At 34.0% G+C, this 16,470-nt stretch overlaps 1 protein-coding gene across 50 annotated transcripts in view; it reads left to right on the top strand.

Moving 5' to 3' along the window:
• The window catches only part of ADGRL3 (adhesion G protein-coupled receptor L3), an 801,265-nt gene that overhangs the window by 720,391 nt on the left and 64,404 nt on the right, over positions 1-16,470 (top strand). For all 50 annotated transcript variants that reach the window (XM_070262457.1, XM_070262459.1, XM_070262461.1 and 47 more), the window contains 2 exons: positions 2,165-2,333; positions 10,465-10,590. In XM_070262457.1, the coding sequence (XP_070118558.1) occupies positions 2,165-2,333; positions 10,465-10,590 (295 nt within the window). The remainder of the gene's footprint in view (positions 1-2,164; positions 2,334-10,464; positions 10,591-16,470) is intronic.

Raw genomic sequence — 16,470 nt, 5'->3', positions numbered from 1 at the left:
TAGTGGTATATCTTCAAAATGATCTTATGGGTATGAAACTACCCAATTGCAATTGATATTAATGAATTTCTATATTAAATAACCAAAAAGGGGAAAAAATGCCTCCTTCAAAAATTAAAGTTTACTTCTGCAAAATTATCTCTTTCAAATTTGACATGTCACGTGATTAATGATCTCATTCTTTATGAATACATCTCTTAAATTTTTGAAACAAAGCTACAAGTCTGTACTAATCTAATAAGAATAAACATAATGTTAATATTTGTGTTTTTCCTTTGTACGTTTTAAAATTACATGTCCTGCAACAATAAACTTAAGATTGGTAACCTACGGGTGACCTTGCTCCAGACTTTCAGTTTGTTCTTCTGGTGAAGAGTCCTTTGTTTTCATTTTCTCCAATTCCATTTCACATACTTCTTCATGCTCTTGCTTATTTTTTTCTTTAGAAATTGGGCTCATTGCAGTTTTATATCAGTAACTCTTGGGCCCCTCATGTGTTTTCTAGTGGATAATAGGTGACTTGAGTATTTTATCTTATCATTTTATTTCTAAGTAGCAATCTTGCCTTGATTTAATGACAATTCTTCCCATTTTTCCTTTTTCCAATGTCTGTAAGAAGCTGAGAGCTTTCCCTTGAAAGTTCTCATATTTCTGAATCTAATTGTAGAATAAAATATCACATCTAAGATGTTTTCTAATTCCTATAAGCAAACATGCTCGCTACAAGAGCAGGCCTTCTTTAGGGATTCTTTATTCAAGAAAATGCTCTAAACATTAAATTTAGTAGATATTTAAATCTGAAATATAATGGCTGATGTTTGTAGAAGAAAAATAGTAAATATTTGAGATTAATTTTGCTAAGGCTTTAATAATAATTGACTTCTTTTGGGACCATATCTTTTTTAAGATGGAGTTCTCTCTGAAAATTTTATTTAACCCAGCTTCAGATTATGGTAAACATACGTGATTTTTTTCCCCTTTGTGTTGCAAAGTTTTAATCCCTATAAATATTTCTTCCTTAGACAATGTAAATGGAGGATAATAGTCTGCTGAAAAGAAATAGTAGCTTACCCTGTTCAAGGAAGGTGTGCTGAGAAAGGAAAGAGTGGATTCCTGAGTGTATAGAGATCTAGACTGGGTTGGTCCTATTCTCCTCTATACTTAGAAGTTGAGAAGGATTCCATTTTCAATTATTGGATTCCCATCTATTGGAAAGATTTGTTCTTTGTTGATAGTAAATATGTAACACATAGCCACAACTATATGAAGTTTTGTCACCTGTTTATTACTATTGCGAATGGCAGCTTGGTGGACGCTAAGGGAATGGAGTGAGAGTGAGAATTTGTCTTCCATTCTAGACTACTTTGTTCATACCACTCCATCCCCATTCTCAGCTTCATTTTCTCCCTTGAGTTTATAGACACTTCAAAGAGATAAAGATTCCACGAGACTTTAAGCTTCTTTTCAACAAAGCTGCCAATTGCCTGATTTTCAAAGTCTAGTCCAACATAATCTAGAAGACAGCAATCAAAGGCTGAAAGAACATAAAGCATGATCTGGAATGGAACTATTTTTTCCATCCACTATATCTCACCTGTTCTACACAACCATAGAAGCAAACAAATAGAACTTTTAAAATTCATACATGTATTTCATATACTGGTTCCTTCTAATATGAGTTCTGTTTTTGTCAGTAAACACTGAAAATTTTATGGAGAAAAAGGAAATTTGGAAAAATGGGGTAAAAGTGTGTCAGATGAAGCACTAATACAGAGAGTCCAATTAAACAAATGTTATCATACTAATGAGACCAGTGGAGACTAACATAGCTTTATAGACTTTTCTCCCCCTTGCCATTCACCATAATTACATCTCCATATCATTTGCATATTTGCTGCAAATACATGAATAATTTAATAGTACAGATCTGCTTTTGCTTAAATGAATTTCTGTGTTCATAACATTTTCATCCGTGTATATCTCCTCAAGCTTGTAAACTTGTAGTCTCCATTAAAATCTTAAAGTACTTATACCACGTCTTACATTTTCTGTCAATAAAACTTACTGTAACATTCTTTTCAGTGTCAGTATTGTTGATATGATATTACTATGTTAATTAAAGACCAATTATTGGGTAACCTTTAATTTTCTCTTCTCTCTACAGGTCATGGGTTATAGGTGCAATAGCTCTTCTCTGCCTGTTAGGATTGACCTGGGCCTTTGGACTCATGTATATTAATGAAAGCACAGTCATCATGGCGTATCTCTTCACCATTTTCAATTCTCTACAGGGAATGTTTATATTCATTTTCCATTGTGTCCTACAAAAGAAGGTAAGCTAGAATTCTCTCTTCAGGAATAAATGGCGTACATCGCATAATAGCAAAGCAACCATAATGTAAATCATTCTTGATATGTTTGTCTCTAAGAAATAAATATATTAATGCATTGATTTTATTTTTATAATAGTAAAGGATGAAACAGACACAAAATACAAGCATAATAGTGGGTGAATGTATTTAATAGCAAAAACAGAAGCAAAGTATTTTCTGATTTAGACAATACACAAAAATTATATTCTTGTAGAATTCATCTTATAGTCTTTAATATTTTTATTGGCACACACATGGAATTTGTGTCTTAGGAAGTAGCTTTTCTAAGATATTATGGAGGCATGGAGATAGATATATCTCTCTATGTATCTATATCTATTGGCATGCCGTAGGAAATACATATTTTTCTATTTCTTTAAAAACTAGTTTCTATATACTAGAAAATATAAATGTCTAAACACTTTATGATAAAATAACATATTTCTGTTTTTTGAATGAATGATGGGGTACTTAGTCATGGTCTCTGTACTTCTTTTCTTTAAAAGCATCTTTTATTAAATCTATGAGTTGAATGATTAGAATGCAATATTTAATTTCTTTATATTGGCTTATTTTTGTGATTTTTCACATCAACCACAATAAAATATTTATTTTCAAAGTTAATTTTAACAACTAAATAATTTTATTGCATTTTTTTTAAATCTCAAGATTGATTTTCTCATCTTATACTCTTTAAATCTATTAAAGATGTGCTCCTTATAGTTCTGATCACATAGACCCCTGAGCCAAGACTGTCTGGGTTCGAATCCTAGTTCCTCCACTTAAAAGCTTGTTTGAGGGGCTGGCCCGGTGACACAGCGGTTGGGTTCACATGTTCCTCTTTGACGGCCCGGGGTTCACCGGTTCGGATCCCAGGTGCGGACGTGGCACCGCTTGGCAGGCCATGCTGTGGTAGGCATCCCACATATAAAATAGAGGAAGATGGGCACGGATATTAGCTCAGGGCCAGTCTTCCTCAGAAAAAAGAGGAGGATTGGCAGATGTTAGCTCAGGGCTAATCTTCCTTATAAAAAGCTTACGTGACTTTGGGTAAGTTCATTAACCTTCCCATGCCCCAGATTTCTCATGTGTAACATGGAGGTAATAATAATAATTATGAGATATTGAGAAATGGCTTTAAAAATGAAATGGCAAAAATGTGAATATTTTTCCTAAGAAGGAAACAACAAGATGTAAAATTTTTCTTTGGAAAACAAAGAAGATAAAGAGTAAAGATATCTATGTTTGCGATATTTGGTTTGAGAGACTGATGGGATCTAAAACAAAAGTTGAGAAGAGTGTCCGCTTGTCAAGCTGAGTCTAATTTTATTCTGTTTCAATTTTATGTGGTGATAGGTATCAAAAATATATTGACATGATCATAAATACAGGCTAGAATAGTAATGATGACTCAGGCCTATAAATGCAGGTTACAGAAAAGAAAAGAGGGTATATTAGAATGAATAGGTTGTAACCTAATGGATTAGAATTAACTTAGAAAAGAGGTTATGTTAGAATGGATGAATGTTCCCAAATACTTAGTGCACACAACCCTCAAACTGCAGTTGCTTAACCTAATACATGTTTATTGTTTTCTCATGGCCCAGTTGATGGGGCTGCCCCATGGAGGGACACAGGCTGATGAAGCCTCAACCAACCTCAATATATGATTTCCACATCACCTTGGGTGTTAACATCCAGCAGGCAGTCTGAGAAAGAGAGAGAGGATCTTGTATAAGAGGTCTGGAAGTGGCTTATATCACTTCTACTCACCTTCCATCGGATAAGACGCTATCAATGGTACCACCTAAACTTCAAGAAAAACTGAGAAACGTCCAGCTTTTTACCCCAGGAAGATGAGGAATTGGATGTTGCAAACAGCTAGCAGTCTACCACGTTTGATGAGGGTAAAAAGTAGGAGACATGAATGATGAGTAAGAAGAGACATGGAAGGAAGGAAGTGTCTGAGGAGAATGAAAATCACGATGGTATAGTGAATGAAAGACAGGAGAAAATGTCCAAAAGTAGACAGTGGTCAGTATTGTAAAACACTTCAGAGAAGTCAGAAAGACTAGGCACTTGGGGAAAATTTCTAGATTTTGATAGAAGAGAGCTATCACTGAAGGTCAACAAAAATATATGTACAAAGATGGGAACTAAGTCAGGAAATTAAAGAAAATGGTAGCCTTGAGTCCAAATAACACTTTCACCACTATTAGCTCATCTCACCCTCAGGGTGTCCTCCCTGGGGAGCAGGAAGGGCCAAAATGTTCCCATTTGGCACATAAAGAAAGTGTGGCTCAGAGAAGGGGGCATGCCCATGGTCAACACCTGCTAGAACCCCATTCTCTTTGTGCTCTTCTGCCTTACGTAAATAAAGACATATTGGACCATCATAATAGGTTATAATATCCTCAATTATAGTGAACCAGATTTACTTATTATCTTTATATATTAGCTGAAAATGTGGACTAACAAAATTTAAAATTTTAATGTTAATGTAGAAATTTTCTACAGAGCAGAACAGATTTTTTGTACTTTATGCATAATTATTCTGGTTGTATTTTTTGTTAGCTAATACCTATTAGACTTTTCCCAATTATTATTTATATTTTTCTTATCTTACAAATACACATCACTGCTATAACTAGGAATTATATTTGATACCCAGGTAGAGATATTGAACTTCACAATCCAAAAACAAGTCTAGAGTTTTTAGTATATTTAACATATTTAGCATAAGTGAAATTTTTTTAAATATATGTCGTCAAGCTCAATTGTGTGATTTATTAGAACAGAATTCAGCAAACCACAGCTCATGGGCTAAATTTGTCCAGCTGCCTTTAATTTTTACAGCCAGTCAGCCAAAAATGGTTTTTACATTTTTAAATGATCACTTTAAAATTTAAAATAAGTGCATACACAGTATCCTTGGTTTTGCCTCTTGGCTCACAAAGCCTAAAATATTGACTGTCTGGTCTTTCATAAAAAAATTGCAAACATCTGATTTAGAAGCTTACTGTTATGGTTTATAATAACAAGTAATAAGCATATTGTTCTTTCATCCATTCTGTGTTTTGAGTTTTTCAATATTGGTGGCATTTTTATTGGGTGTCAAAAACATGTCTCAATATCAGAGAATATAGAGAACATGGAATTATTGTTCACTTTTTTTTTCCTACAATAAAACCAAGTACTTCTCTTGGAAATTGCAAAAATCACCTTAGGAGATTTTTCTTTTATTCTTTTTAATAAATTGAGATATAACTTTGCATAAGTTTAAGGTGTTACTATATGTTGATTTGCTTCACTAATATATTGTGAAATGATTACCACTATAGTGTTAGCTAATACCTCCATCACATAATTATCATTTCTTTTTTGTGGTGAGAGCATTTAAGATCTCATCCCATAGCAACATTCAAGTGTACAATACAGTATTGTTAACTATAATCATCATCCTGTACATCAGATCCCCAGAACTTATTCATCTTATAGCTAGAAGTTTGTACCCTTTGACCAACATCTCCCTATTTCTCATACTCCCCAACCTCAGTTAACCACCATTCTGCTCTATTTCTATGAATTCGGCTTTTTTCAGAATCCACTTATTAGTGATATCACGCTAGTGATACTAGCATGTGACACTATCATGCTAATGATACTAGCATACTTATTGGTGATAGTATTTATCTTTGTCTGATTTATTTCACTTGGCATAATGCCCTCAAGTTCCATCCATGTTGTCGCAAATGGCAGGATTTCCTTCCTTCTTGTGACTGAATAATATTCCATTGTATACATGTACCACATCTTCTTTATCCATTCATCCATTGATGGACACTTTGATATTTCTATTTCTTGGCTATTGTGAATAATGCTGCAATGAGCATGGGAGTACAGATATCTCTTCGAGTTCCTGATTTCATTTCCTTTGGATATATGCCCCGAAGTGGGGTTGATGATATGGTAGTTTTATTTTCAATTTTGTGAGGAACCACTATGCTGTTTTCTATAATGACTGTACCAATTTACATTCCCACCAACAGTGCACAAGGCATCCCTTTTCTCCATATTCTCACCAGCGCTTGTTATCTCTTGTCTTCTTGATGACAGCCATTCTAACAGGTGTGAGGCGATATCTCATTGTGGCTTTTACTTATATTTCCGTGATTAGTGATGTTGAGCATCTTTTCATGTTGGCCATTTGTATGCCTCCTTAGGAAAGCTGTCTATTCATTTCCTCCATTTCCATCCATTTTTTAATTGAGCTATTTGGGGGGGGGGGGTTGCTGTTGAATTGTATGAGTTCCTTGTATATTTTGGATATATCAGAAATATGATATATCGGAAATATTACTTGCAAGTGTTTTCTTCCATTCTGTAGATTGCCTTTTCATTTTGTTGATTGTTTCTTTTACTGTGCAGAAGCTTTTTAGTTTGATGTAGTGCCACTTACTGTTTTTCACTTTTTTTGCTTATGCTTTTCATGTCATATCCAAAATTCATTTCCAAGACCAATGTCCAGGAGCTTTTCCTTTATGTTTTCTTATAGGGAATCTTATGATTTCTGGTCTTACATTTCAGTCTTTAGCTCATTTTGAGTTAAATTTTGTGAGTGGTGTAAGATATGGGTCCAATTTCATTCTTCTGCATGTGGTTAGCCAATTTTCCCAGCACCATTTGTTGAAGAGATTATCCTTTCCCCATTGAGTATTCTTGGTTCCCTTGTCAAATATTAGTTGACCACGTAAGGGTTTATTTCTGGACTCTCTATTCTGTGCCATTGGTCTATGTATCTATTTTCTTGCCAAGACCATACTGTTTTGATTACTTTAGCTTTATAGTGTAGTTTGAAATCAGGAAGTGTGATGCTTCCAGCTTTGTTCTTCTTTTTCAGGATTGCTTTAATTATTTGGGATCTTTTGTGGTTCTGTACACATTTTAGGGTTGTTTTTTCCTATGCCTGTGAAAAAATACCATTGGAATTTTGATAGAGGTTGCATTGAATTTATAGATGACTTTGGGTTGTATGGACATTTTAACAATCTTAATTCTTTTAGGAGGTTTTTCTTAAGCCATCTGATTGAATTTCAATAATATGACCATAATGTAGTTGCTCATATGTTTTGATTAGAGAATATGAAATATTCCATTTTTGAGATATTTTGGTTTATAGGGTTATTTGTTGATTAATTCAACTCATTAGCAGAAATCAAACTTTGAATTGTCAGTCCTTTTCTGGGTGTGGATTGAATGATTGTTTCACTAGTATTTCCACTGGTGACATTAAAGTTGTCACATTTTCTTTTGTTATGTGCTCAATTATGTGATACATCTCAGAGGGTTTCATAATTATTTTATTTCTGATAGAGAGTATAAAAGAAATACTCCATTGAAATAAGATATGTCTGATTGGGGTAAGATGGAGTATCATGTGAAAGAGTGGATTAGAATATGCACAAGATTGGGCAATCAAATAATTTTTATTGTAATCTAAGGAAAAATATCTCATACACATAATCCATGTTATTTTGCTTTCTCCTTTTTAAAACACATGCTTACCTTCTCAAATCTAATAAGAGAAAAATAAAGTCAGTAATGATTAAGTAAGTAATATAGCTAAATGTGCAATTTGGCATACTAGATATCTTGATTTGCTGGCTGTTTATATAATCGGTTCAGAACATTTAACCCCTGTTAGAAAATGTAAATAGTCCCTGATGAATACCTGTGTCTTATACAATATTGCTGCCTTTGTAACAGGAGGTGGAGTGGTTCTCTTTCTCTCTTCCTTCTGTCTCTCTCTCCCCTAAAATATTTGTTTAGATTTAAGTCACTTCAGGAAAAAACACTTTCTCTTCTAAAAAGAAAAATATCACTTGTTGAGTACATTAAGAAAAACAAAGTAGGATGTAGGTTATAATCAAAGTTTAGGTTCTTGGAGATGCTTCGTAAATTCAGTACAAATTACTAAACTGTAATAATAGTGTTTACCTTTGGGTAGAGCTTATTTTAAGCTTTCTCAAATTCTGATTAAAGCCTTTGTCATTATTTTTTCCAAATACAGAGAAAATAAACTAATAGATTAATAATAATGCTAATAATATATAATGGCTTCTGTTGATCATATAGTGATGTCAGAAATGTGGCATCTTAGGAAGAGCTTTCAGATCATAGAACACCCATGAGCTTTGGATTTTTTCACATAAGCCACATTGCTTAACCTTTGTAGTCTATCAGTTTACTTTCATTGCTTAACCTTTTCGGTGTTCTTACTGTAAAATGTAAGTAGTGATCATTTCGCAGAGTCTTTTTGAGGGAGCGCTTTAGCACAATTTCTGACAAATAGTGATTAAAAATTAGAAGTTTCTTCATTCCACCCTCCCAAACTCACACATATCAAGAACACATGCACAAGTAGGTAGACTTACTTCTTTTAAAAAATTAACAAAATGTGAATTGGCTTGTAAACACTGAGGAAAGGTAATTATTTCTAATTATTGATAAATGTAGCGTAGAAGTGAGTAGTTGGAGAACAGGTCAATATAATTTAAATATATTAAAGAATATGTTATTTTGGCATTCCAGATCAAAGAAAGGCCTCAAAGGTTAGCATATCATGCCTCTGTTTTGCTCATGCTGTCCTGAACATCTAGAATGCCTTTTTCTCTCTGGTCTACCCTTTCTTTCAACTTCATCCTCTAAACTGACTAATTCCAACCTATCTTTTAAAGATTCTCTGAGAAGTCCTCCTTGATTCCCCTACCTACTTCCAGCAGGCACTCCTTCTCCATGCTTTCATTCACCTGATTCTGTGTTAGTGTTCCTATCATATAACAAGCATTCAATAAATGTGAGTTCTTCAAACAAATCTGAAATATTCTATCTCTGTACTATATCTTTGATAGAGTGAACTTTACAATATTAAAATGTTTTAGTTTTGAACACTAATTTTAATGTCTCATTCACACTCCTTTTCTAAATAACATTCCTCAAAAAAGTATATATTTATGACTTTGTTTTAAGTAAAATTACCTTGGAATATTTCATTGTCACAAACTGTAGAAAGTACAAATTCATGTGAAATCAACACATAAAGAGCTGAGAATAACATATATACATGGTTATTTCATAATGAATATAAATTTGTGAATGTATAACAGATAAGATGTCCCAGAATGTATTTTTAGTTGATAAACACATTGTTGAGGGTTATTTTTGTTGATGTTGATAGTAGAAGAATGATTTAGGACAGTTACTGTTTATTTTTATATGTCTTGTTTGATTAAATGGGCAGTAATACAAATTTTAAACATGATAAAAGTTTTCCCAAAAATTGTTGATATATTTTCTTGCTTGAAAACATCAATGAAAAAGTTTATCTCCTTTTTTCTTGTGATTTTATACTACAACCAGGATTAAGAATTTAATCAGCAATGCCATAAAGAAAAACAATCATGTTTCTCTGTGATTATTGAATAGAACTATTTTGAGGGAATAAATTAAAGGCATTTTGAATTTTATATTCTAAACTTTCAAATTTGACCTCTTTTAAGAGAAATACACTTCAAAGAAATATAGATTTAAAAGAAATACTTACCCCAATACATTCCTTTTCTCTGCCTTTAAGTATTCTCTTTCTCTGTCTTTCTCACTCTCTCTCCTTCTCTCCCTCCCTTTTCCATCTCCTCTTCTCTCTGTAATTTCCTCCCTAGACTTCTGCCTAAAGAACCATTGCACCAATAGGCTACTTCATATCCGATTTGTGAAGCTAAAACTAAAGTCTTGAAGAGTCTTAAGTTTTTGTTCTTCGAACTAAGACATAGTATCGTTATGGTGTGATTGGATGTGTGTGTGTGTGTGTGTGTGCGTGTTTTAAAAGACTCTAGTTATGCAAAATTTCAGGCTTGATGGTATGAATATCATTATTTTATATTATAAAATACATGCTGAACAGACTTTCTTGTATCCTTAGGGCAGAGAAATAATCATAGTAATTATCTAAAAATAAAACTCACATACCTTTTTTACCATAGTTCCTAGCTGAAATGAATTACTTGCTAACAGAAGTTAATATTTACTTGGCTAGGTACGAAAAGAGTATGGGAAATGCCTGCGAACGCATTGTTGTAGTGGCAAAAGTACAGAGAGTTCCATTGGCTCAGGGAAAACATCTGGTTCTCGAACTCCTGGACGCTACTCCACAGGCTCACAGGTAAGCAATATTTATTAATTAAAATGAAATATCTCTTACCTGTATTCTGTTACGAGTTGTTGGTCTTTCCTGATCCGAACTATTTTCTATCCCAAGTGGTTAACACATCAAATTTGTGTTAATTTGATGTTGTTGTTGTTTTAGTGTGTCTTAAATGGGAATAATTACGACAAATTTAAGAAACTAAATTCAATAATTTTATGGAATTTAGGATCTAAGTTTGCATAATAATTAATGATTTTATGGGGGCCGGCCCGGTGGCGCAGCGGTTAAGTTCGCACGTTCCGCTTCTCGGCGGCCCGGGGTTCGCTGGTTCGGATCCCGGGTGCGGACATGGCACTGCTTGGCAGCCATGCTGTGGTAGGCGTCCCACGTATAAACTAGAGGAAGATGGGCACGGATGTTAGCTCAGAGCCAGGCTTCCTCAGCAAAAAAAAGAGGAGGACTGGCAGTAGTTAGCTGAGGGCTAATCTTCCTCCAAAAAAAAAAAAAAAAAAAAAAAAAAAAACAATTAATGATTTTATGTTATTCATAGTTGAATAAGTATAGAAGGTGAGGAAAGGAATTTGGCACTTCACCCAATATTCTAAGAAAGTAATATTTTATATCTATGATTCTTGAGTTATTACTTCTTTTAACCAGTGTAATAATTCTCTATCACATACTGAAAATATTTACTTATTAAATGGTATTAAATGGTATGTTTAGTAAAAACATTTATAACTCAACCATATTGTGTGCTGATAAGTTGAAGAGTAAGTCAGGGCAGTGAAGAAGAATCCCTGAGAGCATCATTGACTTAACTGGTCTAATTGCTACTCCCATCAGCCCAGCACTAGATGTAGTAGTTGCATCGTCCCTCACCAGGGAAATTGTAAACTTTTAGGTAACATCTGCCATTTTTCCCAAGCCACAGTATCAGTCTAAAGATTATCAGGTAGAAATTTCAGCAACTCCAGAATGCTAAAATGAGCCAGTCAAACAAAAGACATAAGATTATGTGGGTCATGAATGAGTTTGGGTTCAGACTAGCAGACTAATATTTTTAAGATCGTGTGATTCAGTGGGAAAAACAATCATGTATTCAGTGTTGTCAACTGACTTTTTCTGAAGAAGACCTGAATTTAAATTGACAAATAAAGTTATAAATCAAGAACTTAGTTTTTTCTTAACTGTTTTAGCTCAGCCTGTAAATCTAATTATTTTTTGTAAATCTGATTTTATATAGAATAAGAAAGATCATTTCATTTGTTCTTTGATTAATGCTTAATTGTGCTGTTAGCTTAATAGATTAAATTTCCCTAAACAATTCCATTCATATTCTTAGACAATGAAATATCCTTATAAGCTTTAAATAGCATTTACAAATTTAATATTTCTGATTCTCTCAAACACATCCACTGTCAGACTGGACAGTTATACACACTTAACAAGCACTTGAACAGCTCTTATAAACCAAAGATAATGAACAATGTTCTCATAAGCAAACACTTTTCTCAAACTAATGGAATCCTCTTTTATCTTAGAAATAAAACCACATATTTACTATCAATCTAGTCCTTCAAACTGAAAATTTAAAAACTAACATATAACCATTGAACATATCAGACTATTTAAAGCTTAACAACCAAAATTATAATGATTGTGAAACTTATTCATAAATATAATGCACAGTTATTCATAATTTGAATTTAATTTATTTTATTATTTCTATCCCTTACTGAGATTGGAGAGTTGCCAATTAGGGGGAACAGATGTACCAACTCAGATTGGCTGAGATATCTGAGTTTCGGATTAATAAATTTGCCAGTTAGAAATCTGAAATCTCCCATAAAAGTAGGGGCGCACCTGAATGATGCTTCCAGCATGAGCCCCTTATAATCCATGCCTTCATTTCCAACCTGATAATCCTCACCATCCTTATTTGTAATAAACTTTTCCACAACTTTTAAAATCGCAATTGCTAGGATTCTGTGCATCATCCAGACTTATTAGATCCTGCATGCTTTTCATAATACTGAGCTTATCAGCCATCATCCTGTAGTCATTTTATTAACATATGTCATTAATGAAGCAATAATATTTGGGAGTTTCATTTATTAAGTGACAACAGAGTTGTACAATGTTTAGCAATACTTCTGAGCTACGGGATAGGGCTTCAAGATAGGGAATGATTATGAATAATCATAAACTTGGTCTGTGGGTATACCTTGATTTGGATTCTAGCCTTGCTACAAACCAACTGTGACACAAAACAAGTTACTTAATCTCACTGACCCTCAGTTTTTCATCTGTAAAGTGGTGGTAATAATATTGATTTCTTATATTGCTTGAAAGCTTGAACTAATGTATACAAATACTTAGAACACATGGTAGGTGTTCAATAAATTGGAGCAGCCACCACTTAATGGTGTCATCACTACAAAATTTAATTTCAGATTTTAAAGCTGTATTATATTTTTTCTTCACTTTTATAGTTGTAAGGTCACAATTCTAATCTTGGGGGAAAAAAGCCTTACATTGATTACTTATGCTTAATATGACACTGATTAACTATGACAATCCAATCCTGCATAAAGTGATAGTTCCTTAAATCTAGTGTATTTGTTTAAGTAAAAATAATAAAATGTATTTCACATTAACTGTGACCTTCTATAAACAAGGTCTAAAATACTCACTGATATTAAAGTAAAGTTTAAGGAAAATGGATGCCTTTTTCACATCAGAGAACTTCTAAAATAACAACCCCTATATTTTTTACTTTTATTGAGAAATATTGAGTGTCTCCTATATAATGCCAAGCCATCTTCTAAGCTCTGAGGAGGCAATGATTAAAAGACAGATAGCTTCCCCTATGATCTGGGGCTTTCATTCTAGTAGCGGAAGGCAAGACATCTATTACCACGTAAGTCAAGAGAAAATATCAGATTATGAAAGCTGGTAGAGAACCAAATGTGGTGATATGATACAGAAAGTCCAGGTGGCTACTTGGAGTAAGTGCTGGAGAAAGACTGTTTTGGGAGATGACATTTACACCAAAATTCTGAATGACAGGAAGTTCAGAGGAAGAGAATTCCAGGTGAAAAAACGTGTAATACAAAGTCCTTATGTTAAGGGAGAACTTGCAAAGTCAGGAATAGAAAGAATGTGATTGGCTAAAGTGAATGAGAGTGTGAATGGGAGATAAAGTCAAAGGAGAAGGCTAGAGACAGATCCATAGGTATTTGTAAGAGTATGCAAGTCTAGATTTTATTTTGATTACTTTAGAAAGCCAGTGGGATAATTAAGAAAAGGAAGTGGCAGGATATTATCCACATGTAATAAAGATTATATGGCTACTATGTAGATAATGGAGGGACATGATTGGCAAGACTAAAAAGTGAAAATCCTCTCCACCTCTTGCTCCTCTATACTTACTTCCTGGTGCTAATCACTTATAAAAGATTAGTAATACCTATATTCACACAAACATAAATTCACAGAGCTGTGTATAGGGTTGTTGCATGTGTGTGTTTATAAAAACCATGGACTGAAGTATTGTCCTTCCCTCTGTGACCTTCCTTTGATTGTTCTGTCATTTATCTTTCATTTATTTTATTGACTTTTATATGTATTTACTTCTATTATATGGTATTTGAAGCATAAAAAATATATGTAATGTCTATTAAATTGTGAAGCATAGTCATAAAACGAACACCTGAGAACTCAGCATCCATCTTAGGAAATGGAATATTTTCCATGTATTTTCCTCTTCTTCAAACTTTCCCCTAGTCAATCCCTATGCCTCCTCACCAGAGAAAACCTCTGAACTTTTGTTCTTCATTTCCTTGACTTATTCTAATAGTTTCTTCACCTCCAAAAAAAGATATTTAGTATTCTTTTTTTAAACCTTTCTTTAAAATGGTGTCTTATTGGGCTGGCCCTGTGACCTAGTGGTTAAGTTCAGCAAGCTCCGCTTCAGTGGCCCAGGTTCAGTTCCCGAGTGTGGACCTACACCCCTCATTGGCAGCCATGCTGTGGTGGCTACCCACATACAAAATAGAGGAAGATTGGCAGTGGATATTAGCTCAGGGTGAATCATTCTCAGCAAAAAAAAATGGTGTCTTATTGGATGTAGTCTTCTGTGACTTACTTTATGTGCTCCCATATTCTAACGCTCCTCCTGGTTCATTCCATGAACATTTAAGTGTTGGTTCTGTGCCGCATACTATATACTTTTCCTTTGCCTGCAATACTTCACCTTTTCCTATTCAACTGTCATTTGATATAGTATAGTGAGTTGTTAACCTTGTAGCTCACTATCCAGATAACTAGATTCAAATATTGGTTATGCCACTTATTAGGTCTGTTACATTGAACATGTTAATCAACCACTGAAACTCAGTTTTCTAATGAATAAAAGAGTACCTACCTCATGGAATGCTTGTGAGGTTTCAGTGAATGAATACATGAAAAATACATGGTATAGACTCTAGAACATAGAATTAATAGAGATATTTAAATATTATATTTATATAATATATACTTTATATATATATATAATATTTACCACATACCGGGCATTATTTCAGGTGTGTGATACATCAATGAACAGAAAAGACAAAATTTCTCTTTGTCTAGAGCCTCAAATCCAATGCAGACATTAGACATTAAATATAAGAAATAACTACATAATAATAATATGCCATATTATAGAAGATGGTAATGACTATGGGAGGAAAATAGCTGGGTTGGGTGGGTGGGATACAATTCTGAATAGGGTGATTAAGTTAGATTTCTTTAAGGAGAAAATATATGAGCAAAAATTTAAAGAGATGAAGGAGTTATCCATACCTGTATCTGGGGGAAGAGCACTCCAGGCACACGAAACAATTGTACCGAGTCTAAGGCAGAGGCATGCTTGGCATGTTAAGGAATAGCAAGGGAGCAGGTGTGGCTAGCCCAGATAGGGGAGACTAATAGAACATGAGATAATGAGGGCAGCTCATATAAATGTCACCTATCAACAATCATAATTCCACCAACTCTCAGTTAAGATGTTGCTTCTTCAGTGTAGTGTTCTCAGACTTCCTAGACAAGGACATGTCCCCTTATTATGTGCACTTAAAAACATTCTTTTAAATTACATAGTATAACAAACAATAACAAAAGTACACAAAATATAGTGTATGACACAGTGATTTAACATCCCTCCTCAGGTCGAATATTAGAATATTGGGAGTATCTTAGAAATCCTTTGAACTTTTCTCAATGCTTCATCTTGAAACATAACCACTATGGGGGCCGGCCCACTGGTGCAGCAGTTAAGTTCACACGTTCCGCTCTGGCAGCCCGGGGTTCGCCGGTTAGGATCCCAGGTGCAGACCTAGCAGCGCTTGTCGATCCATGCTGTGGCAGGCATCCCACGCATAAAACAGGGGAAGCTGGGCACAGATGTTAGCTCAGGGCTAGTCTTCCTCAAAAAAAACAAAAACAAACAAAAAGACATAACCACTATATTAGCTTTTAACAGTAGATTTTGTTTTGTATGTGTTTGATACTTATTCACATGAAATCATCTAGGACATATTCTTTTGTTTTCTTTCTTTCCTCGGACATCTATGTTGCTTTTTAATTTTCATTGCTATACATTACTCTATAATTTATTCATCCATTCTACCATTGATAGCCATTTTGGTTGTTCATAGTTTTCAGCTATAATAATTAATGCTTCTATGGACATTTGTAGGCACTTTGTTGTACTTTTGCATTCATTTTTGTGATAATTTGATTAATCTGTCACTTACTAGTCTGGCAGCTCCATGCAGGCAGATGTTTTTGTGTTAGCCTTTCTCTTTTGTATTTGCTAGGTTAGTATTTGGCTTCAGTAGAGGCTAATTA

This window comes from Equus caballus, chromosome 3, assembly GCF_041296265.1.
Source record: "Equus caballus isolate H_3958 breed thoroughbred chromosome 3, TB-T2T, whole genome shotgun sequence".
NCBI classification, from domain to species: Eukaryota; Metazoa; Chordata; class Mammalia; order Perissodactyla; family Equidae; genus Equus; species Equus caballus.
Note: the sequence above shows the minus strand (reverse complement) of the source record. Positions and strands in the feature narration are given on the sequence as shown.